The 23298-nt window shown below is 39.4% G+C and overlaps 1 protein-coding gene across 5 annotated transcripts in view; it reads left to right on the top strand.

Moving 5' to 3' along the window:
- Positions 1-23298, top strand: part of Ago3 (argonaute RISC catalytic component 3) — an 84849-nt gene that overhangs the window by 37122 nt on the left and 24429 nt on the right. For 3 of the 5 annotated variants that reach the window (XR_015619743.1, XM_087549309.1, NM_001271193.1), the window contains 7 exon segments: positions 8186-8320; positions 13154-13241; positions 13356-13503; positions 14652-14771; positions 15978-16100; positions 16782-16915; positions 18625-18809. Coding sequence is in view for 4 of the 5 variants with exons in the window: in NM_001271193.1 (NP_001258122.1) it covers positions 8186-8320; positions 13154-13241; positions 13356-13503; positions 14652-14771; positions 15978-16100; positions 16782-16915; positions 18625-18809 (933 nt within the window). In the remaining variant the exon portion in view is untranslated. 5 annotated transcript variants of the gene reach the window in all.

Below are 23298 nucleotides of genomic sequence, written 5' to 3'. Positions count from 1 at the left end.
GACTCAGCCTGTGTCTCAGACTGCTTTTCTACCTAACTATCACTCCATCCATCCAACTACCTATCATCCATCTATCACTCCATCCATCCATCCATCCATCCATCCATCCATCCATCCATCCATCCATCTCACTAGCCCCCTAATTTTTTTTTTTAAATCACTGTGGTGTCCCTATCAGAGTGATTAATCTTTTTTTTAAATCCTTACTTATTTTTATTTATATGAGTACACTGCAGTTGTCTTCAGACACACCAGAAGAGGGCATCAGATCCCATCACAGATGGTTGTGAGCCACCATGTGGTTGCTGGGAATTGAACTCAGGACCTCTGGAAGAGCAGTCAGTGCTTTTAACCACTGAGCCATCTCTCCAGCCCCAGAGTGACTAACCTTGTCTGGCAATATTTAACAGTTGTGAATAGTGCCCAAACATGACTTTGGTTTTTCATTTTTAAAATTGTTTTATTTATTTACATTCCAAATGTTGCCCTCCTTTTTCTTCCCCCTCCAAGAGTTTTTCAGCCCATTCCCCCTCCCCTTTGCCTCTGAGAGGGTGTTCCCTTTCCTACCCCACCCATTCCCTTCCCCCTCACCCCTACCTCAGTCCCCCATGGTCCCCCTTCCCTGGGGCATCATAATTACATTTGTTTCTTGTGTGGTGAGGATGTGTGCCAAGGTGCATGTGTAGAAGTCAGAAGACAACTTGTGGACGTCAGTTCTCCTTCCACCATGCAGGTTCCCGGGATGGAACTTGTGTGGTCAGAGTTGGCAGCAAGTGATTACTTGCTAACCCTCCTCACCGGCCCCACCACAGAGACTCATACACTGCTTGTGAGAGGTCAGAAACTAAAATAACTGTGAAGAACTATTTAAGGTATCTAAGAAAGGAATGTGCATCCCTCATGACCCAGCAAGTTCATGGACAGTCTGTTCTAGAGGTGTGCATATACGTGTGTGTGTGTGTGTGTGTGTGTGTGTGTGTGTGTGTGTGTGTGTGTAAGATAATATGCCCAACGTAAACAATGGCACACATCTGTAATCTCAATATGAATGCTGTAATTTTGAGACTAGTCTGTGCTGTGACACCTCATTTCAAAAGATTAAAAGGGGACAAGAACAAAAAACCAAGTCAGGTATGGTAGCCCATTGCTATAATCCTAACAAGGGAGGGTAGAGGCAGGGGAATTAGAAGTAAAGACATGACTGTGTAGTGAGTTCCAGGCCAGCCTAAGTTATATAGCAAGACCATGTCTTAGAAAAAAAGAAAAAGACCACCGATAACATTTTAAGTGTCCAAGGAAAAGTCCCAAGGCAATTAGAGAAGTTGTGTACTTATCCAAAAAAAAATCACTTATTAGTAAAAATGAAGAAATTAATTGATATAGTTGAGCTAGAAACAAGCTTCAACTAAAGTCTGGAAAAAAATAATTTTTTCAGTTACATAAAATTCAAGAACTGGGATTTAGTGATGTGTATCTACATTGTAAATCCATAAATAAGGCACTAATACAGAAGTAAGAATTTTGGTTTTCTTAGAGCACTGTTAGATTTGGGAAAGATTTTGAGACAGAACCCTCTTGGGTACTAACGATTTTTTTAGGTTAGTTTTCATGTGTCTAAGTGTTTTTTCTGTATTTATATGTGTGTACTTCTGATGCTTCTGGAGGTCAGAAGGTATTGGGTCCCCTGGAACTGTAGTTACAGGTGGTGGTGAGCTGCTGTGTGAGCGCTGGGAATCAAACATGGTTCTCTGGAAAAGCAGCCAGTGTGTGTAATTGCTGAGCCATTCTCCACCTAAGTGACACTGCTGGGGCAAGTAATAGTTGTAGCATTTAACCTTTCAAGACTCCTCCATCAGTATCTGCCCAGTGTTAAGTTAGAGTTGCGGTAAGGGTTTTGACAGGACCCATCATATTGCCATTTTCGACTATTAATTTTGATCCGGTCTTTCTTGGTACGTGTCCTAATTATTTCAAGTGTTGCAAATACTTCTCTTTTTTCCATCTGTAACTTTTTGTTGTGTCAATTTATTTTATTTATTTACTTATATTTTACCTTGCAGTACTAGGGATCAAATCCAGTGACATGAGCTAGGCAAGTCCTCTAACCATCAAACAATGTCCTCAACCCTCCTGTGTCCTCATACAGATTCAGTTTGGTCACAGCGAAAAATCCTAACTTCATTTTCATGAGGCTTCATATAGTCTTTTCAAAGAATTATTGTACAAATAATTATTTACATGGATAGTATAACTCTGCCTACAAGCAATAGATAAAAGAGAAAATGGCAGTAGAAAACTATTCAGAAGTGAAAATAGATGCCCCCATGTTTGAGGCACAAGCGGGTATCTTACGTTGGTAATTTCCAGTGCTCTGAGAAGTATCTGATCTTTATTTCTGTATGTTCGTGTCTGTGTGTACACACAGTATGTACATACACCATGGTTTGTTGTGTCCACATAGACCAGAAATGGGCATCAGATCCTTTGGCGCTGATATGAGTTCTGGGTAACCAAACTCAGGTCCTCTGGAATAGTTGTTAAACGCTCTTAAAGCTAGAGTCATCTCTCCAACTCCAGAAATTTTTTTGTTTGTTCTTTTGTCTTTTTTTAACAGATGAATAATTAGAAGCTCAGAGGACTGGAAGTGAAGGTCAGTGGTATAACCCTTGCTTAGCATGCATGAGGCCATGGGATCAGTTCTAAGAACCATGATAAATAAATATATTCATTAACAGTGAGAAAAGTCACTAGTGAGGACTGGGCTAGAAGTGAGGTCCAGTGAGTCACTCCAGTTTGATTTCCACCTCCTTTTTTTTAAATTAAGATTTATTCATTTATTATATATAAGTACACTGTAGCTGTCTTCAGATACACCAGAAGAGGGCATCAGATCTCTTTACAGATGGTTGTGAGCCACCATGTGGTTGCTGGGAATTGAACTCATGACCTCTGGAAGAGCAGTCGGGTGCTCTTAACCACTGAGACATATCTCCAGCCCTTTCGTTCTCTTTTTGTTGTTTCTCATCAGAATAATTTCTTTTTATTTATTCTTCTCTCATACAATACACCCAAATGTAGCCTCCCCTCAACCCCTCCCATTTTCCCCACCTTCCCTCTCTCCTAGATCCACTGTTCCTTCATTTCACAGAATGATTTATTTTTAATTGAGATTTTTTTAAAAATCTATTTATTTTGTATATGTGAGTACACTGTCACTGTCTTCAGACACACCAGAAGAGGGCATCGGATCCCATAACAGATGGTTGTGAACTATCATGTGGTGGCTGGAAATGAACTCAGGACCTCTGGAAGAACAGTTGGTGCTCTTAACCACTGAGCTATCTCTCCAGCCCTTTTATTGAACAATTTTTAAAAATTGTTTTCTAGTAGTGTACTTGTTAGTACACCTAAGGCTCTGGGTTAATCCCTAGAACAATCAGGGATGAATTAGTTAATTAAACAAACATACAATTTGTGAGATGAGTAAAGGATAAGTTTCCAACAGAGACAAAAAATTAGGAATTGGGTTGGGAATGTATCTCAGTGGTAGAACATTTGCCTAGCATGTAAAAGCTGTAAGTTCAGTTCTCGGCAAAAAACAAAACTATCCATAGCAATGAGTAAATCTAGTAAAAGATGCATGTATTTTAGGATATATTGTAAAAGTTTAATGAAATTAACCCTAATAAACTCAATAGTGCATTATGTTCACAAGAGCCAGCTTACTCATGGTGTCATTACCTAGGTTGCTAATTTTTTTCAGTTGTCTTCTAGGTACAGTCTTAAGTAATTAGTAATATCTTGTTTTACCCAAACTTCCTTAACGTCTTTATTTTTCACTTCAACTGAATTCTGAAATTAACTGAAATTATTTTAATTTGTACTACATATGTATTTACAATGTAACTTATTTCATTCTATAAAGTTTTAAGTAGATCCCATTATCTTTTTAATTATACTTTTATTTATCTTGTGGGGATGGCATGTGTGCAGTGGTCAGAGGACATGTTGGAGAACCTTGGGAGTCCTGGGGTGGCATTCAGATGGCACCTTTGCCTACTGGCCGAGCCATCCTGCTAGCCCTTGCTTCTACTCTTGCTGCTCTCACAAATCAAGCCACAGTAAGAATTCTAATGTCCGTATCATTTTATAGTTGTGGGATTCTTCAAGAATATCTATTCCAATACAGTGAAATTGAGTTGAAATAACTATGTATGTCTTCATATTTTTATATATCTTTCACTTAGTGACACAATTATTAGGTTATATTCTATAATCTTTAAGTGCTTCATTTTCCTTTTGGCTTATTGTCAGTCTGTGGAACCAGAATCGGACTTTAGTATTCATCTTGATTCTTCAAACTGTTTTTTAAATATATCTCTTTAATTGTAAATGAGATTATTAATGAAATTTTATGTGGTTTGTCATTTAGACTTTGAGATATGAGATGTCTTTTCGTGTCCTTTGCCACTTTTTGTTTTATCTGGGATTTAGGAACATCACATGTTCTATATTAATTTGTCGTAAATTTTGCACACATCTCTACCAATCTTTAGCTGACTAAGACTTGTTTATGATGCCTTTTTAATTACAGTTTTATGGTTTGTAATTCTTATTTCTTGTGTAGAACATTCTTCTTTATCTCCAAGATTGTAAAAATACTCTGTATTTTCCTTAAGTGTTTGTTTCTTCTACATATTTAATTCCTTGGGTAGTATTTCGGGTTTGCGCATATAGATGGAGGTCTTCTATTCTCAGTTTCTTATCTACACAATCTTTTAGCTTGAATAGGAGTGTAACAAATCTGATTATTTTTTAAATTTACTTCCTTTATTTTATGTGTATGACTGATTTTCCTGCATGTATGTGCACCGTATGTATGCCTGGTGCCAATGGAAATCAAAAGAGGGTATCTGATCCCCTGCAACTGAAGTTTCAAATGGTTGTGAGCCAGCCTTCAGGTGCTGGGAATTGAACCTGACTGCTGTCAGAGTAGCCACTGAAGCATCTCTCCAGCTCTGCCTTATTCCGAAGAATTGTCCTGACTGTTCTTGTTTCGCTGCTCTTTTGTGTTAATCGTAGCATTAGTTTCTGTGCATGTGCCGTTGCATCCTATTTGACAAGTCTTAGGTCATGTTGGTAGGAGTTGTTTTGAATAGGCGGATAAATCTGAGAAAAAGTGTACATGGCTAGGGTATTTTACTCTGCTATTTAGAGCATTTTGAAAATCTTTCTGTATTAAAGTACCTATTTGTTCTGTAATTCTTACACATCCTTTGTTTAGACTTCCATTCAATTGCTTTAAAATTTTGGTTCTGGGTCAGCAAAAGGATTCATTCAGTAAAGACCCTTGTTACCAAACCTACTGACCTGAGTTTAATCCCCAGAACCCATATGGCAGAAGAAGAGAACCAACTCTTGTCTCTGAGTGCCACGTGTACGCCATGGCATACACATACCCAATGCATAGTACACCCACATGTGCCTTTTAATTAGATTTTGAATTGATTGCTAGTATATAAAATGTAATTTATTTTTTAAGCTTAAGTATAACAACATTCCTAGTAATTCATCTACAGACTAGTTTTCCATATAGTTACTCTAAAGTATAATCATCTGTTTTCCCTTTCTTTTTTACTTTTGATTTCTCTTCATTTGCGTAAAGCAAATGTAACTAGGAACTTGTCTTAAACGAAGTTGGATTTATCATGGAGTGTCATTAGACAGCTGATAAATTCCTTTCCAGCCCTGGCGCAGTAGGAATATGAGCTGCTACACTGCTAGGTTCTATCAAGTGCCTTTTCGGGGCCATTATCTATAAAATTATTCTTTTCCTCTTTAAGGAAGGTTTACATTAACCCAGAACCTTCAATTAATAGATATCATCATGTTTATAGTTTACTTGCTTAGTAATTTTAAAATGTTAGACATTAACTTTTTTCAAATCTATTTATGAAAGGGGAAAGAAACAATAACATATATGTTGGCTTATGAAATATTAGGAGTCAGCAGGCATCGTGATACATGCCTGCAACACCAGCCAGGGATGGGACAGTTGGTTTGGTTGATGTAGCTCAGTGGGTAGAACGCTTGCCTGGAGCAGAGAGCCCTAGGTTCAATCCACAGTACCACATAATCAGACACGGTGGTGCAGGCCTGTAATCTAAGCGCTTGGGAAAGGAAAATAAGATGAACAGGAGTCCAAGGTCATACATGCATAGTGAGCGGGGCTGTCTGAAACAATGAAACAACATCGAAAGTTTGAAAGGTTCACAGAGGGCTCCAGAGATCTCTTACCATTAGAAATTAACCCTTCTTTAAATGGTGTTCATGGATTTCAACCCATCCTTTTCAAAGCTTTGTATCACAAAGTTTAGTTTTCATCTCAAATGCCCATGTCACTGCATGTAGTCTAGGAGATGGTAACAGTGAGTGGTTAGAAGAGAACAGGAGGGGGCTGGAGAGATGGCTCAGCGGTTAAGAGCACCGACTGCTCTTCCAGAGGTCCTGAGTTCAAATCCCAGCAGCCACATGGTGGCTCACAACCATCTATAATGGGATCCGATGCCCTCTTCTGGTGTGTCTGAGGACAGCTACAGTGTGCTCCTCTACAAAATAAATAAATAAATCTTAAAAAAAAAAAAAAAAAGGAAGAAGAAGAGAACAGGAAATGCAGTAGAAGAAGCATTGTAGGCATTGGTATGGTAGTTCCAACTGTGAAACAGTAGGCGTGATTGCAGCATCCAGGGAGGAAAATCTCCTGTGGGATTAAAGGAAAGGTAAAGGTGCCTGTCCTTCACAATGCACTTCTTTTATCTGTTTCTCTCTAAAAAGTAGGCCAGGCCAGCGTGTGCTGGGCTAATCAAACAATATGAAACCATGTGTACAGTATATATTGTACTGGCATGTTTTCATTTTTGGTTTGTGGTCTTTGTTTTTTGTTTTGTTTTGTCTGAGACAGGGTTCACCCTATGTAGCCCTGGCTGGCTATGTGGCCATAGAGATCTGCTCCTCTGCCTCATAAGTGCTGGGATTAATGGTGTGAAATGCCACCTCCCTCTTTGCTGGCATTTGTTTATGCACAAAAATGGTCCTACAATTTTTCAGTAGTAGCTATCTGGCTGGAGAGAGACGGTCCAACACTTAAGAGCAGTCTTTCGGTCTGAAGTCCATCTTCAGCACCCACACTGGGCAGCTCATAACCACCGGTGACTCCAGCTCTAAGGGATTCAAACTCTCTTCTGTTCTCAGAGGTCACCATACAGTCACGCATATCCACTTTCCCATGGACACATACACATTCATAATTTTTATTCCTAAAAAAAGAATATAAGGTTAAATATGGTGGTGTATACCTTTAATCCTAATACTAAGGAGGCAGAGGGAGATGCATCTTTGTAAGTTTGAGGCTAACCTGGGCTACATATTGAGTTCTTTTTTTTTTTTTTCTGGAGCTGGGGACTGAACCCAGGGCCTTGTGCTTGCTAGGCGAGCGCTCTACCACTGATCTAAATCCCCAACCCCTGCATATTGAGTTCTACACCCAGGTCTACACAATGAATGGTTGTCTTAAAGGAAGAGAAGGAAGAGAAGGAAGAGGAGGAAAAGGAGGAGAAGGAAGAAGAAGAAAAAGAGATGTGTAGTCTTTTAATCATGTTTATAGTTCCAAAACCTAAAAATAAAAACTATTTTAAAAATAATCGTGCTGGTTGGTAAACCACCACTTGTGACTCAGACCTCTGGGCAGATCCCCCCTAGGAGGACCTGTGGCTTGTATTGAATATCTCTGTTTTCTCAGACCTTTATAAGATGAAGAAAGCTGTCTCTGGAAGAGACTGTAGCATGTTAGCATAAGAAGCCTGGTTTAGGAAATGATCCACTCTTCTCTACTTGGGCATTCTTTGGCTTCACGGGTTCCAGTTTCATAAAACACTTCATTGCGAGGGTGGTTACCCATGGCGAGTTAGATGATAAAAACTGTAGTAGTTGACCTTTCTGTTCTCGTACCTCAGAAACCAAACTGCTTCATTTTGGAAAACACTTACACATAATGTATGTATAGATATAGATATTTATATGTAGATATGCACACACAAGGGATCATTTTAACTGTATACAGTTAATTGTGGAAACCTAGAATGAAGTTTCTTGGATTTGTACTATGTGAGGTTTTTTTTCCCCCTAGTTTCTGCCACTGCCTTTTACAAAGCACAGCCTGTCATTCAGTTCATGTGTGAAGTTCTTGACATTCACAACATCGATGAGCAACCCAGACCCCTGACCGATTCTCATCGGGTAAAATTCACTAAGGAGATAAAAGGTGAGTTAATTAGCATTTAGAAGACTAAGTACTTTCAGATATCATTTCTACAGTTTGTTACTAATTAGCATTTAAGACACTATAAAATGCATGGATAACACAGTTTTCCATTGAAGTTTTTTTATAATTAGAATCATATTGTGTAACATGATCAATAGAATATAGATTAATTATAAAATGTTACATCATATCCATTATTGTAGCTTCTTAGGTAGTGGTTGAATGAAGAATCTGCTAAGTAATCCAGCTATGTTTTTATGAATATTGTCCCACGCTAGCTAGAGAGAGGAAGTGGTCTCATGGGAAAATGTTTCTCTGATACTGTTACATAAGAATCTTACGTTAAAGATATTGCTACTTTAGAATTTGACTCACTCTCTGAACATACTCTAATTAATGTTATTTTCTGAAATTCCAGTCTAAAATGGGAGTTCACCATTTTCATGTGTTACTCCAGATTGTACTTAGCTATTTAATGTACACTACAAAGGCAGCTTACAGTTATTACAGTGGTGTTGTGTCCTATGTTCATTAGAATAAAAAGCTATTCTCTATGGCCCCTCAAATTAAAATTCCTCTAATAGTGTTCTGATATTACATTCTGCACATATTTGCTCCTTCTGAACATTCTAAGGGCACTGATAGCTTTGCGTTCAAGCTTTCTCAGCAATTTCAGGAATTTTTAGAAAGTAATTTGACTGTATGCAATTCTTTCCTTATTTATGACTTTAGTGTCTAATCCTCACGTAAGATGTAACTCCACTGTCCTCAGTGTGGTAGATTGACGTGAAGGAAAACCACATACTATCCAGGAAGGCGTAGCTATCTTTGTTTATATTAAATGCTGCATCTTAAATGAACAGAAATGATTATGCTCTTGTTTAAGATTTTACCTATTCGTTGCAGATAATTTTCAGCTTGTGGTTTGAATGAAGCATTCGCATTTGTTCACTGAACATCTCTCAGTCCCCAAACCAGTTAGAGTAGGTGACTACATCCTTGCTTGTTCCTGTTCTCATTCATTCTGTGCCATTCAGTAACTACAAACAAGAGACAGTCGTCTTAATAAAACCTGAAAAGGCCAGCCCTTCCTGTTTTGTCAGTCAGCATCCATCTATCTCGAGTCAAGGGCCACAATAAGAAACTGTTAATGATAACTGTTTGCAGCCATATCATTGTCCTCTCATAATCTGTCCTAACTGCAGTTAGCATGGTCAGGTCAGTGCATTACCTGCCATTATCTATGTGATCATCTCAATGCCATGGTTTCTAGCCGAGTGGCTGCCTAGTTACCACCCTGATATCATGCAGTCACTTACATCATTGTGCGGTAACTATGCAACCAACTCATGTCACCGCTCTATCACAGAAAATACAAGATGTACAGAACAAGGATTCAGCTGCTGCCCGGAGAGCATGGACTCGGTCTTAACTTCAACTGCTCAGGGGCCAAAGAAATGACTGAAAAGTTGACTAGAAAGCATTATAAAGTTGATGTTATAGTGAAGGTAAAGCCAAGTTTATAGGTTCCATATTTGTTAAAGCCAAACTTTGGTTGGATGGAGGGTTTGGGGAGGGCCTGGGCAGAGAGTTACCTATTCCACTCTTTGTAATTTTGACTTTTTGCTAGCCCCTGGATTTGATTGAATTGTTAGGTATGATCTATGATCTTACATTTGGGGTATAAAGTCTGGGTTATATCTAATTAGTAAAACTGTATATTTTTTTCCTCCATTGAAAGTCAAGAAGACTTTTTTAAATGAGGACTTTTTAAAGTACACCATGTATCTTCCCACAGGAACTCAGAAAAGAGAATTTTCTGTTTGGTGATGCTTGGTTTTAATTTATATAAGGAATTTGATGATAGCTGCTAGATGCTATAAATCATGTCCTAACAAATATAAATTTTAGTATATTGATTATAATCTAGTTGCCCTTATCTCCAACTAGTTGGTAATAACTTTTTATCAACCAATGATTAATGGTACTTACAAAGCAGAAATATTGGGGGAAATTTACTTTTAGTTAATATTTGTTCTATAACCATGTAGAACCGTATTTTTGAAAACTATGCTTTTTTAAATCATGGGAAAGACTTGAAAATAAATAAATGTTTCAGACAACAGAGATTTACTTTGTCCCCAAAATATAATATTTTTATGTTCCTTACTTCATAGTATTGCTGTTTCCCTTTTTTTTTTTTTTTCTTTTTAAATTCTTTTTTTCGGAGCTGGGGACCGAACCCAGGGCCTTGCTCCTGCTAGGCAAGCGCTCTACTACTGAGCTAAATCCCCAACCCCTGCTGTTTCCCTCTTACAAGGCCTTCCATTGCATTTTCCGGCCTCCTTGATAATAATATACTGACATAATAAATATTTGAAATTTAATTTTAGAAATATAGTTACAATGAAAAATTACTTCTCAAAGGTTTAATTTTTATTAAGAATACTTTTTCAAAAAAAACATTTATTATCCTAATTTGTACTGATATGTCAAAAGAAAATATTTACTATGAGTAAACTTTGTGATTGGTACTATAGTTAATAATTAGATAAGAAAGCAAATTATACCGTGGTAGAGTTTCTCTTGCCATTCTGTACTGGGTAATTCTTGGCTGAGCGCTAGGTGCAGTTCTATACATTGTAGAATATAGGGAAGTATTCAATCTCTATTCACCAGCTGCCAGTGATATCTGTCACCTAGCTGTAACAGTCACAGAACCTGTGTTGGGGGCTAGGAGTGTGACTTAGTAAAGTATTTACCTAATGTGTGCCAAGGCCCTGGATTGGCTCATAGCCTCACACGCACACACACACACACACACACACACACACACGCACGCACGCACGCACGCACGCACACATGCATGTAATGTTCCAGGGCGAGGGGCAGGCAAAATCACATCCAGATGACAATTACTACACTATAGGAATTTATAAATAAAAAAGTAAAATTGCTTAAAGTGTAATGACCATAATTTCTGTTCAAAAAAAAAAAAAAACTCCATTTTTACCCTTTTAGACTTACTCTTTGGAGCCTAGGCCAAACTTTAGAAATGTGTCTATTTTTCTGTGAAGAATAGCTATTATATGTCCATTTCTTAACACCTCCTCCTGGGTTACTACTTTGGCCACTACGGCAGCCAGGAGCTTGTTTGCAATTAATTAAAATTAAACTTTTAGTTTATCGGGCACATTAGCTGCATTTCCTGTCCTCAGTAACACGTTACTAATGATTATCACTATTAAGCACACGCATAAAGCATCATCTATGGAAATTCCGTTTCTCATCAGTTCTTAAGGAAATTCCTGCTGGCCATAGTAGTGCATGCCTTTAATCCCAGCACTAGAAAGGCATATGCAGGGGGATCTCTGAGTTGAAGGGCAGCCTGGTCTATATTAACAAGTTCTAGTCAGGATTACGTAGAGAGCCTCTTATCATCCTCTACCTTCAAAACAAAACAAACAACAACAAAAAACAAACAAGAATCTTCCTAGTTTCTTGATATGCCGGTCATGGAGGCACACCCCCGTCATCCCAGAAAGCTAAGGATGGAAAATAAATTCAAGGATACTTTGAGCAACTGGGCAAGACCCTGTGTGGAAACAAAGTGAAAAGGGTGGGGTTAGAGCTCAGTGGTAGGACTTGTGCCTGTGTGCACATGGCTCTGAGTACCTCCAAAACGGGTTTTCGTCAGCTGAGGATTCAAAGCCCATTCTTTACTTTCTAGAATAACCTGGAATCCTTGAATCACTAAAGTTCATAAATGGACAACAGTGAGCTAGAAATATTTAAAATTACTTGCTCCATTTACACACACACACACACATATACATATATGTATATATGTATGTATATATGTATATGTATTTTTCTGAGAGTTTATTGCTTTCATCAGATTCCCACAGGGGTGAATAATTCCATAAGAAAGTAAAGATCACCTACTTTACGAATTATTTGAAAAAGCCCGAGAGTCATGGCCCACACCTTAAATCCCATCACCCAGGAGGCAAAGACAGATGGAACTTTGTGAGTTCAAGGGTAACCGATCTACATACCGAAGTTCAGTACAGTCAGAGCTACCTAGAGAGACCCTGTCTTTAAAAAAATGTTATTTGGAAGGTTGACAAGATGGCTCAATGGGCAAATTCACTTGCCACCAAGCTTGGCCACCTGAGTTTGCTCCCCAGGACCCACATGATACAAGGAGAGAACCAATTTCTTTACATTGTCTTTTGACCTCTACATTCATGTGTGCATGAGCACACACACACACACACACACACACACACACACATAATTTTTTAAGTTAAGAACTATTTATCTTCCATTCTAGTAGTCACTATTTTTTGAGAAAAAATGAATAAAGAAAAATACTTAATAAAATTGTCACTCTAGTTCTAGTAGGAGGACCAGATTTTTTTTTCTGCCTGATTCATAAATCTTAGAAGGACTTTCTGTAACTCTGATCTTCAGTCACCATGTGATGAGGGGCTATTCAAACACTTATCCTCTCATTCCCGAGTTTACAGATTCCTGAGTTTATTGTAAATGCATTTTTTTCCTACCGGAGAACTTTGCCCCTTAATCTTTGGACTTAGTGAACTATAGGATTTTCTTTCTTAATAAGAACTTCTTTTATAAGAAAAATATTTGGTATTAGGTCTGTCATTATTATGATTATTAACAATTTCACATAAAAGTTCCTAATATCACATTGCTTGTGTCACAGACCTTGTGCCTGCTCAGAATAGAGGTTTTATAGTAGTGAAGAGACTGGGTAAGTATTTTTCATGGAATCTCTGTAACCTTCATTTTTCTTGTTGGGAACAGGTCTGAAGGTTGAAGTGACTCATTGTGGAACAATGAGACGGAAATACCGTGTCTGTAATGTAACAAGAAGGCCTGCCAGCCACCAAACGTAAGAAAAGCTGCAGTTCACCATGGCAGTAATATGAGGCAGCATACTCTAAGGGTTGGGAAGTTGACCAGCCATAATGGATAAGGTTGTTCATGTCAACTCTTCTTTTCCCAGATTTCCTTTACAGCTAGAAAATGGCCAAACTGTGGAGAGAACTGTAGCTCAGTATTTCCGAGAAAAGTACACACTTCAGCTGAAGTACCCACACCTTCCCTGTCTGCAAGTGGGGCAGGAGCAGAAGCATACATACCTGCCACTAGAAGTAATGCCTTTATGCTGCTTATGATTAGCTTCTGTTTCTCTTCTCTGTGTGTGTGTGTGTGTGTGTGTGTGTGTGTGTGCATGCGTGTGTGTGTGCGTGCGTGTGTGTCGTGTGTGTAGGCCAAGAATGACAGACATCAAGAGTCTTTCAATGTTGCTATCCATCTGTTTTTTGAGACAAAGTCTCTCACTGAACCTGAACTTCAGCTGGGCCAGTTTCTCCACCTTCCTTTCCCCTCCCTCTTCTCCAGCACTGGGGTTACAGGCATATCCCACCATGCCTAGTTTTGTACATTAGTGCTAGGGGTCTTAACTCAGGTCCTTATGCAGCAAGCTCTTTGCCTGCAGAGCCATCTCCCTGGCCTTATTTATTATTCTTTTAGGGGCATTTATGGCCTATGATTTACTGAGTTTCACATGTATTTTGGAATTTGAACAATTTTTAAATTCTTTTTTTCTACAATTTCTTCGATTAGAATAGTATATGTCTTAGTCAGAGTGCCCATTTCTGTGATAAAATACCATGACCGTAGAGCAACTTGGAGGAAAGGGTTTATTCTGCTTACACTTCCATCCATCTCACTGTTCCTTATCAAAGGAAGTCAGGACAGGAGCTCAGGCAGGCCAGGAACCTGGAGGCAGGAGCTGATGCAGAGGCCATGGAGGAGTGCTGCTTACTGGCTTACTCTTCATGACTTGCTCAGCCTGCTCTCCTATAGAAGCCAGGACTTCCAGCATGAAGAAGGACGCAGCCCACTGTAATGTGCCATCCCTATCAATCACTCATTAAGAAATGCCCTACAGCAGGATCATATGGAGGTATTTTCGTTATTGGTTCCCCCACCTGAGATGACATTAGCTTGTGTTAACCTGACATAAAACTAGCCAACATGGTAGGAAAAAAGTTCACCCATAATTCTACCATTGGTTAGCATTTTTTTGCTATGTTTCTTTCAGTCTTTATCCTGTGTACCTTTTACCCATCTATAATTATGTAATCATGTGTAATTTGTTCTCTGTTTTTACTTTAACATAAGTAAAAAGTAATTTACTAAAGTAGACCTTAAAATTATATTTAACATGTGATTGGCATTAAGCAAGTGAGTTCTAAAAAATATATATACATTGTATAAATTATCCTATTTCTAGGTCTGTAATATTGTGGCTGGACAGAGGTGTATCAAGAAACTAACAGACAATCAGACTTCTACTATGATTAAGGCAACAGCAAGATCTGCACCAGATAGACAAGAGGAAATTAGCAGATTGGTTAGTACAAAATTCTAAAATGGGATTTAAAGCGCATTAGGACGACCCAGTCAAGGGAGCAGGGGATGGGGGCAATGATCAAGGCGAGTAAGGTAAACAAAAGATGTCCTTACCAGCGATGCTCTATTACCAGTTATAAACTGGCAGAATTAAAAGAGGTTGTGGAGCCAAGTACAGTGGCTCACACCTTTAATCCCAGCACTCGGGAGGCAGAGGGAAGGTTATCTCTTAAGGCCAGCCTGGCCTACACAGAGAAACCCTGTCTTGAAAAAAAAAAAGAATAAAGAAAAAAGATAAAAGAAAGAAAAATAGCTAGTAGGGTACCTTAGGGTAAGACCCAGCACTGAGAAAACATGTATTATTTCTTTGACTCTATGCATGGATTTGTCATATAAAACTTATAATCTGTAACTGATACTGGCTTTTTATCTGTTCTTACTGTTTCTCTCTAAGTAAACATTTACGATGTCATATACCTGAAAGTATTGAAATAAAATTGTTATAAAGCAGATAGTAGAAAGTTGCTTTTAATATTTACTGTCAAACTTTACATGAAACAAATTTTGGTATTATGTTTCTAGGTTCTTGTTTTGTTTTGTTTTTGTTTTTGTTTTTGTTTTGACAAACAAAGCTATGACTGACTGTCCAATCAGAGATTCTTTTGTGTTTAGTTGGATTTTTGTTTTGTTTCTTTTTTTTTTTTTTTTTTTTTTTTTTCATTTTTCAAGACAGGGTTTCTCTGTATAACAGCTCTAGCTATCCTGGAACCCAGTCTGTAGACCATGCTGTCCTCGAATTCAAAGAGCCACCTGCCTCTACCTCTCAAATTCTGGGATTAAGGTGGTGTGCCCCACCACTCTGGCTCAATTGGAGCTTCTTATCCCATTTTAAATAGGTATTTCTCTCTCCTGAAATTGCCTAATTGTTTAAAATCATCATTTTCATGGGTCACAACTAGTTAAAGTGTATTATTCAACCTAATATCTACATTTAGTTTTGAGTCACTTATGAAGGTGTTCATAGACTTCCTTCAGCCCCTGACACAGTGTGCAGGATAATATTCTCTGCTTTATAGCCAGGGCACCGTTGATTATACTTACTATAAAACATATAGTTGGCGAAGAGGAAGAAAAGCGGAGGTCCTGGCAACTGTAGTAAGAGGTTGAGGGAAGTCTGAAAATAATGACAATTCTTTTCTGTTGTTAGGTAAGAAGTGCAAATTATGAAACAGATCCATTTGTTCAGGAGTTTCAGTTTAAAGTGCGGGATGAGATGGCCCATGTGACCGGTCGAGTACTGCCAGCACCTATGCTCCAGTATGGAGGACGGGTAAGGCTGTCAGTAATGTTCTCCTCATACACACATCACTTGCTGAGTAAGAGCTGGAGAGATGGCTCCATGGTTAAGAGCATTGGCTGGTCTTCCAGAGGTCCTGAGTTCAATTCCCAGCAACTACATGGAGGCTCACAACTGTCTATAATGGGATCTGATGCCCTCTTCTGGCCTGCAGATAAACATACAGCAGAGAACTCATACATAAAATAAATAATTTGCTAATTGTGGAGAGAATGGTACTCTAGGTTTTGAACTTTCTATTTTATCATTCCAACAATACATCAGGTGTTTTGTTTGTTTTAAGGTGAATTTAGTTTAGCATAACTTTTTTTACATTTATTTATTTATTGTCTTGGTGCACATGGGGAAGTCAAGGGAGAAGTCAAGGGTAACGTGAGGGAGTTGGGTTCTCTCCTTTTACTGTATGAGTTCTTGAGTGTGGTGAGGTCAAACTTAGGTCAGCATGCAAGGGGACAAGAACTGCTTGTAAAGATCTGCCAAACCATCTTGCTGGCCTCTTACTGGACTCTGGTTTTAACAGTGTAAATAATATTGCTTTAGAACAGTCCACTCCACATAGAGTACTAAGGATTTATCAATTCAGAAACCTGAAGTGCTTACTTGAGCTCACCTGAAATGCATTATTTGGGGAAGTCTTTGTCATCTCTCTTACAGAACCGGACAGTAGCAACACCAAGCCACGGAGTATGGGACATGAGAGGAAAACAGTTCCACACAGGAGTTGAAATCAAAATGTGGGCTATCGCTTGCTTTGCCACACAGAGGCAGTGCAGAGAAGAAATACTGAAGTAAGATGTTTCGTTGATTTAGTCTGGGGACCTTTAGTGTTTGGATTTTGTGGCTGGGGTGAACCCAGGACCTTGTACATCCAATGGGTTGCATTCCTGAGCCACACCCCAGCCCTGTGTTTCAGTCTGTAATGGTTCATCCTGTGTGCTAACAAATGATGCCTCTCTGTATGAAATATGTTTAACCAGTAAACCTTTAAAACTATTTCCTCCGTCCAGCTGGGATCACCTATCATTCCAGTTATGTAGGAGGCTGAGGCAGGAGAACCATAAATTAATGAGGCCCAGTCTCAGCCATAATGTGTGTGTGTCCATATGTGCGCACACATTTGCAGGTGTGTGTGAATGTGCATGTTTCTGCATGTACAGGCCAGAAGTCAGCCAAAGATGTCAGTTATCCGGAACTATCCACCATGGTCTCTTATTGGCCTAGAACTCACTGAATTATTAAGTGAAAAGACAAAGGTGGTCAGTTTAGTAAGGAAAGAAAAAATTGCATGCTGAAGTTTCAAAGATGTACATTAAAAATGAGTATTCTATATTATAAAGGTATTTGTATTTGTATAAATTTACTTGTTATACCTGGGACTTCAAATATTATAGCCATAGGGGTTGGGGATTTAGCTCAGTGGTAGAGTGCTTGCCTAGCAAGTGCAGGGCCCTGGGTTCGGTTCCCAGCTCCGAAAAAAAGAAAAAGAAAAAAAAATTATAGCCATTGGTTAAGATCAAAAGGCATTAAATTATAGGGTCTAGTAATCTATACCTTTAAACATCCAATTTTGAGTCGTGAAGTGTATGTGTGTGTGTGTGTGTGTGTGTGTGTGTGTGTGTGTATGTGTGTGTGTGTGTGTGTGTGTGTGTGTGTTAGTGTACAAATAGACTGACGCCAGAAGTTGATTTTAGGAATATTTCTCAGTCACCTTCCACCTTGGTTTTTGAGACAGAGTATCTTACTGAATCTGGAATTCATTAATTCGGTTAGATGGACTGACCAGCCAATCCCAGGGATCCTCCAGTCTCCACCTCCTCAGTGCTGACAGTATAGATGTGCATAGCAAATCTTTTACCAACTATGCCATCTCCCAGCCCCATTTGGGGATCTTTGAACATGTCTGCAAAGGACGAAGGAAGGCTGCTGTAGGTTACGGTACCCTCTGTTGCCTTTAAATTTAGTAATCTGGTGACCTTTTCTTCCCCCGCCCCCGTGACCTTTTCTATATTGAGCAAACACGCAGATCTTTGCTTCATCTGCTATTTCTTTCTTCTTCTCTTCTTCCTATCTTCATCTTCTCTCTCCTCTTCCTACTTTTTCCTTAATGATTTTTTTCTTAATGACTTTTGTGTTTGAGATAGGGTTTCTCTGTAGCCCTGGCTATCATGGAACTCAGTCTGTAAACCAGGTTGTCCTTAAACTCAGAGATCCACCTGCCTCTGTCTCCTGAGTGCTGGGATTAAAGGCGGGCTCCATCACCACCTAGCTTCCATCTCTTTCGTAAACTTTTCACCGCTGTGTGGCAGGCTTGGAGCTGGGGCTACAGCTCAGTGTAGAGTACTTGCCGAACACACACAGACCGTGAGTTCACACACACACACTCACATACACACACTCTCACACACACACACACACACATACACATACACACACCCCCACGAGATCAAATGTTTGGTACATTTTGACGTCTAGACAAAGCTCTTCTCTTCACCTTCAGAGGATTCACAGACCAGCTTCGGAAGATCTCCAAGGATGCAGGGATGCCCATCCAGGGTCAGCCATGTTTCTGCAAATACGCACAGGGGGCAGACAGCGTGGAGCCCATGTTCCGGCATCTCAAGAATACCTACTCAGGACTGCAGCTCATTATCGTCATCCTGCCTGGGAAGACGCCGGTATATGGTAAGGATATTTTAAAATGCATCTTTCAGGAGTGAGAATTTAGCTCATTGCTTAGAGCACAGACCGAAGCTGTTAACAACGGACCTGGATTTGGTCTCCAGCACCGCACCAACAGAAATACTGCATTTCTTTTCTTCTGCTTAACATTGTTTTTAGAATTAGATGACCTAAAATTTCCAAATACTAAAATATATTTGTACCATAGTATTTAAAATCACATATTAGCTGGGTAGTGATGGTGCATGCCTTTAATCCTAGCACTTGGGAGGTGGAGGCAAGAGGATCTCGAGTTCCAGGTCTACAGAATGAGTTCCAGAACAACCAGGGCTACACAAAGAAACCATCTCGGGAAAAAAGAAAAGAAAAGAAAAAGAAAACAACAGCAAAAACCCCACACATTATTCCCTTAAGACAAAGTCTGTAAGCTAAATAGTAAAAAGGAGACTCTGGGAAATGACTTTTAGTGCCATAAAGAGACATCAGAAGCAGTGCTAAAGAGAAGAATCATGCAGTGAGATGGCATCAGAATAACTTGCGTACAGGATGAGGTGGCGGGTTACAGCACAGATCGTGGAGGTGGACTGTCAGTGTTCAGACACCGCAGGCTGTACTACTGTGTGATATAACTCAGTGACGTAACTGTGTGATGCCTTACGTTCCTCACCTGTGGAGCTGGGATACTTAAATACCTGACCACATATTATTGTAGTAAAAGAAATCGGATGCCGAAAAACGAAAAAAAATAGGAAAATAATAACTTACAAACCATTGAATGTAGTAAAATAATTTCATATTAGAAATGACAGACGTGGGAGTTGGGGATTTAGCTCAGTGGTAGAGCGCTTGCCTAGCAAGCGCAAGGCCCTGGGTTCGGTCCCCAGCTCCGAAAAAAAGAAAAAAAGAAAAAAGAAATGACAGACATGAGGGTAGGGAGATGGCTCAGTCAGTGTAAAGTGCTCACTGCACAAGTATCAGGGCCTGCTTTGATCCCCAGGAACCCATAGAACAAGTCAGGCTCTGCAGCATGCACCAAGAGATAGTCCCTGCTCAGGAGAGACAAAGAAGCAGTTCTGGACTTGCTGACCAGCCATCCAGTGGTGACCTCTACCTAACAAAAGACTCTACCTCATAAAACAAAGTGGAGAATGGTTGGAGAAGACACCTCACATCCACTCTGAGCCCTCAACTCAAATGCACATATGCACACACATGTGTATACACACATGCACATACACATGAACAACAACACCTCTACATACATCCCAAGAGACAGACAGACGGACGGACGGACGGACGGACAGACGGGGCGGGGAGGAGGGTTGCCAAACAGTGACTCGGTGGTTAGGAGCACTTCCAGAGGACCCATTTTCAATTCCCAGAACCCACATGTCAGCTAACAATTCTCTGTATCTCCAGTTCCAGGGGATCTGATGCCCTCTTCCAGTCTTCATGAGCATCAGGCATGATGTGGTGCAAACACATCCATGCCACTAAAGTAACTCACCAATATAAAATAAAAATATTTTTTTAAAAAAGAAAAATGAAAGAAGGGTCTGAAGCTCAATAGGCAAATGCTTGGTTATGAGTTGGTTCCCACCATCACAAAAACAAAACAGAAAAAAAGAAATAACAAAGAAAAATTATTACAGTTGACTACACACAAATCTGTGTGTCACTAATATAGTAAATATAGTACATTTAAAATCAACAGAACACAGCAAACAGAAACTGTAAACACTAGCATATCATTAGAAAAAAAATGAACGTATTAGTCAACAAAGGAAACATTTTCTAGTTTTTTATTTTGTTCTAATTAATGGACATATGAGCTTTTTTTTTTTAAAGACAGAGTTTCTAGCTCAGGCTGGCTTTAAACTCCCAGTTGCTGGAGGTGACCTGGAGTTTCTGATCATACTGCTTTTTCATCCTTTGTCCTGGAATTAGAGAAGGAGCACGCTGTTGTGCTCCTGGGTTTGTGTGATGCTGGGGACCAAAGCCAGGCCTTCATGCATGTTTGGCAAGCAGTTTACTAACAGCTATATCACCAACCCCTAAACATGTATTCTTAGTCTGCAGGTCAGTATTTCAAATTCAAACTACCTATTCAAAGAACGTAATTTATCTTCTGGATCTAGCTCAGTGATGAAGCACTTACCTAGCATCTGTATGACCCTGGGTTCAGTCCCTAGCACTGGGGAAAAGAAGCTATGCAGTATTGCTAATCATTAAAGAAAATCTAACTTAAGTAAGTTAGTTTTCACTAACAATAATACCTATTTTTGACAAAAATTTAAATAAGTATGGGCTCTTACATACTGTTGGTGGGAAACAAAATTTGTTTGCCTCCTTTATACTCTTTGCTCTCAATAGAAACAAGGTAGAGACAGCTTCTGAGGAGTGACACTGAAGGCTGACACATGTGCACACACATCTACACACACATGAACATGTAAACACATGCACATGCATAAATTCAATGAGTAAATATACTTTCTTAGAATAGCTTTAGATTTACAGAAAAATTGAGATACTCTAGGGAGTTCCCCTATATCATCTTGTCATCTGCCCTTTGCACAGACTAACTTTTCTCCATAATGTGTTCCATTTACTGAACCAAAAGCATTCATGTTGTTAACATTATTAATTATTAGTGCATTGCCCACAGATTAAAGTTCACTGTTCATGTTGAACAGTGTAGGTCTGGCAAATATGAACCCATCATTACAGAACCATACAGAATAGCTTCACTGTTCTTAAATTCCTCTCTTCATCCTCCTCCTCCCTCCCTCAATCCTTGAAGTCACTGATTTCTTTACTATTGATAGAGCTTTGCTTTTTCTAGATTGTCACAAAGTGGAATCATTTTATATGTAGCCTGCCTTTCTTTCTTTCTTTCCTTCCTTCTTTCTTTCTTCTTTTCTCTTTTTTTTTGTTTGTTTGTTTGTTTAGTTTTTTCAAGACAAGGTTTCCTCTTTGCAACCCTGGCTGTCCTGGAAGTCGCTCTATAGACCAGGCTGGCCTCAAACTCAGAGATCCACTTGTCTCTGTTTCCCGAGTGCTGGGATTAAAGGTGCAGACCACCACTGGCTGCCCTGCTACGTAGTCTTTCTAATAGGCTTCTTTCACTTAGCAATGTGCATTCAAGGTTCCTCCACTTTTTCTCTGAGAAATGATGGGTCACTTATTTCTTGAATTAATATTTCTGATATGACCATACTTCTGTTTATTTGAAAACTGAAAGATGTCCTGCTTGTTTCTAGATCAATGGTAAAGAGTGTAAAAACAAGAATGGAAATGTCTCTAGTGCAAGTGTGATGACTTCATCATATGCCTCTAGAGCCTCTGAGCAGATTGTTTAAGTAATTCAGATGTCAGAAGTCAGCAGAAATCCTAGGTTCTGCCTCAACAATGACCTCCCTGCCCCAGTCTGAGAAGCTCTGCCAGTGTTGGCTTTCATTGTGATCTCCCTTTATTTTCAGATCCCCACAGGGACACCATTCACTTTCTTACTTCTACCTGTGTTGCTTTCCATGCTCCACAATCCATGCTTCACCAAGAAGAAATGCAAACTATTCACTTAAATTTTAGCAAAAGCTTTATCTGACCTCCCTGACAAAATCAAATTTTTTCTTACTATCTTATGTAGTCATTTGGTGGCTCCTAAACACACGCGCGCGCGAGTGCGAGCGCGCGCACACAGACACACACACACAAACACACACACACACACACACACACACACACACGTACATACACACACATATGCCAAATTAATAAATTCAGTGCTTTTTGAATTTCTTGTTTGTCACTATCTGTAAAGATTTTATATGTACACACACACACATACATATCCCACAGCCTCCCTCTGAATCCTGGATTTCACTTATAGAAATGAACCCTGAAGATAAAATGAAATAAAACAATAAAGGTTAATTCATAGCATTGTTTGAAATAACAAAGACCTGCATCAGGCATGGTGGTGCGTAGCTGTAATACCAGCACTCAAGAGGCGGAGCCAGACGGACCTCTGAATTTGAGGCCAGCCTGGTCTACAAAGTGAGTTCCAGGACAGCCAGAACTACCTAGAGAAATCTTGTCTCAACCAATCAATAACAGAAACCTGAAGCCACCTGTGGTCATTTGAGTAAGAATGGTTCCCATGCACTCATGTACTTGAATCTTTAATCAAGAAGGCATGGCACTACTTGAGAAGGATTAGAAATGTGGCCTTACTGCAATAGTGTGTCTTGTTGGAGGAAGTGTGTCACTGAACGTGCGCTGTAAGTTTTTAAAAGCTCAGGATAGGCCCAGCGTCTTTATTCTTCCTGCTGCCTGTGGATCTGGACATGAAACTCAGTTACATGCCTGCTTGTTCCTTACCAGAACAATGGACTAAACCTCTGAAACTGTAAGCAAGCCCCAGTTAAATGTTTTCGTTTATAAGAGATGCTGTGGTCATGGTGTCTTTTCACAGCAATAGAACGCTAAG

Source organism: Rattus norvegicus, chromosome 5 (genome assembly GCF_021556685.1).
Source record: "Rattus norvegicus strain SHRSP/BbbUtx chromosome 5, alternate assembly SHRSP_T2T, whole genome shotgun sequence".
Taxonomy (NCBI): Eukaryota; Metazoa; Chordata; class Mammalia; order Rodentia; family Muridae; genus Rattus; species Rattus norvegicus.
This window is presented reverse-complemented; position numbering and strand designations above follow the sequence as displayed.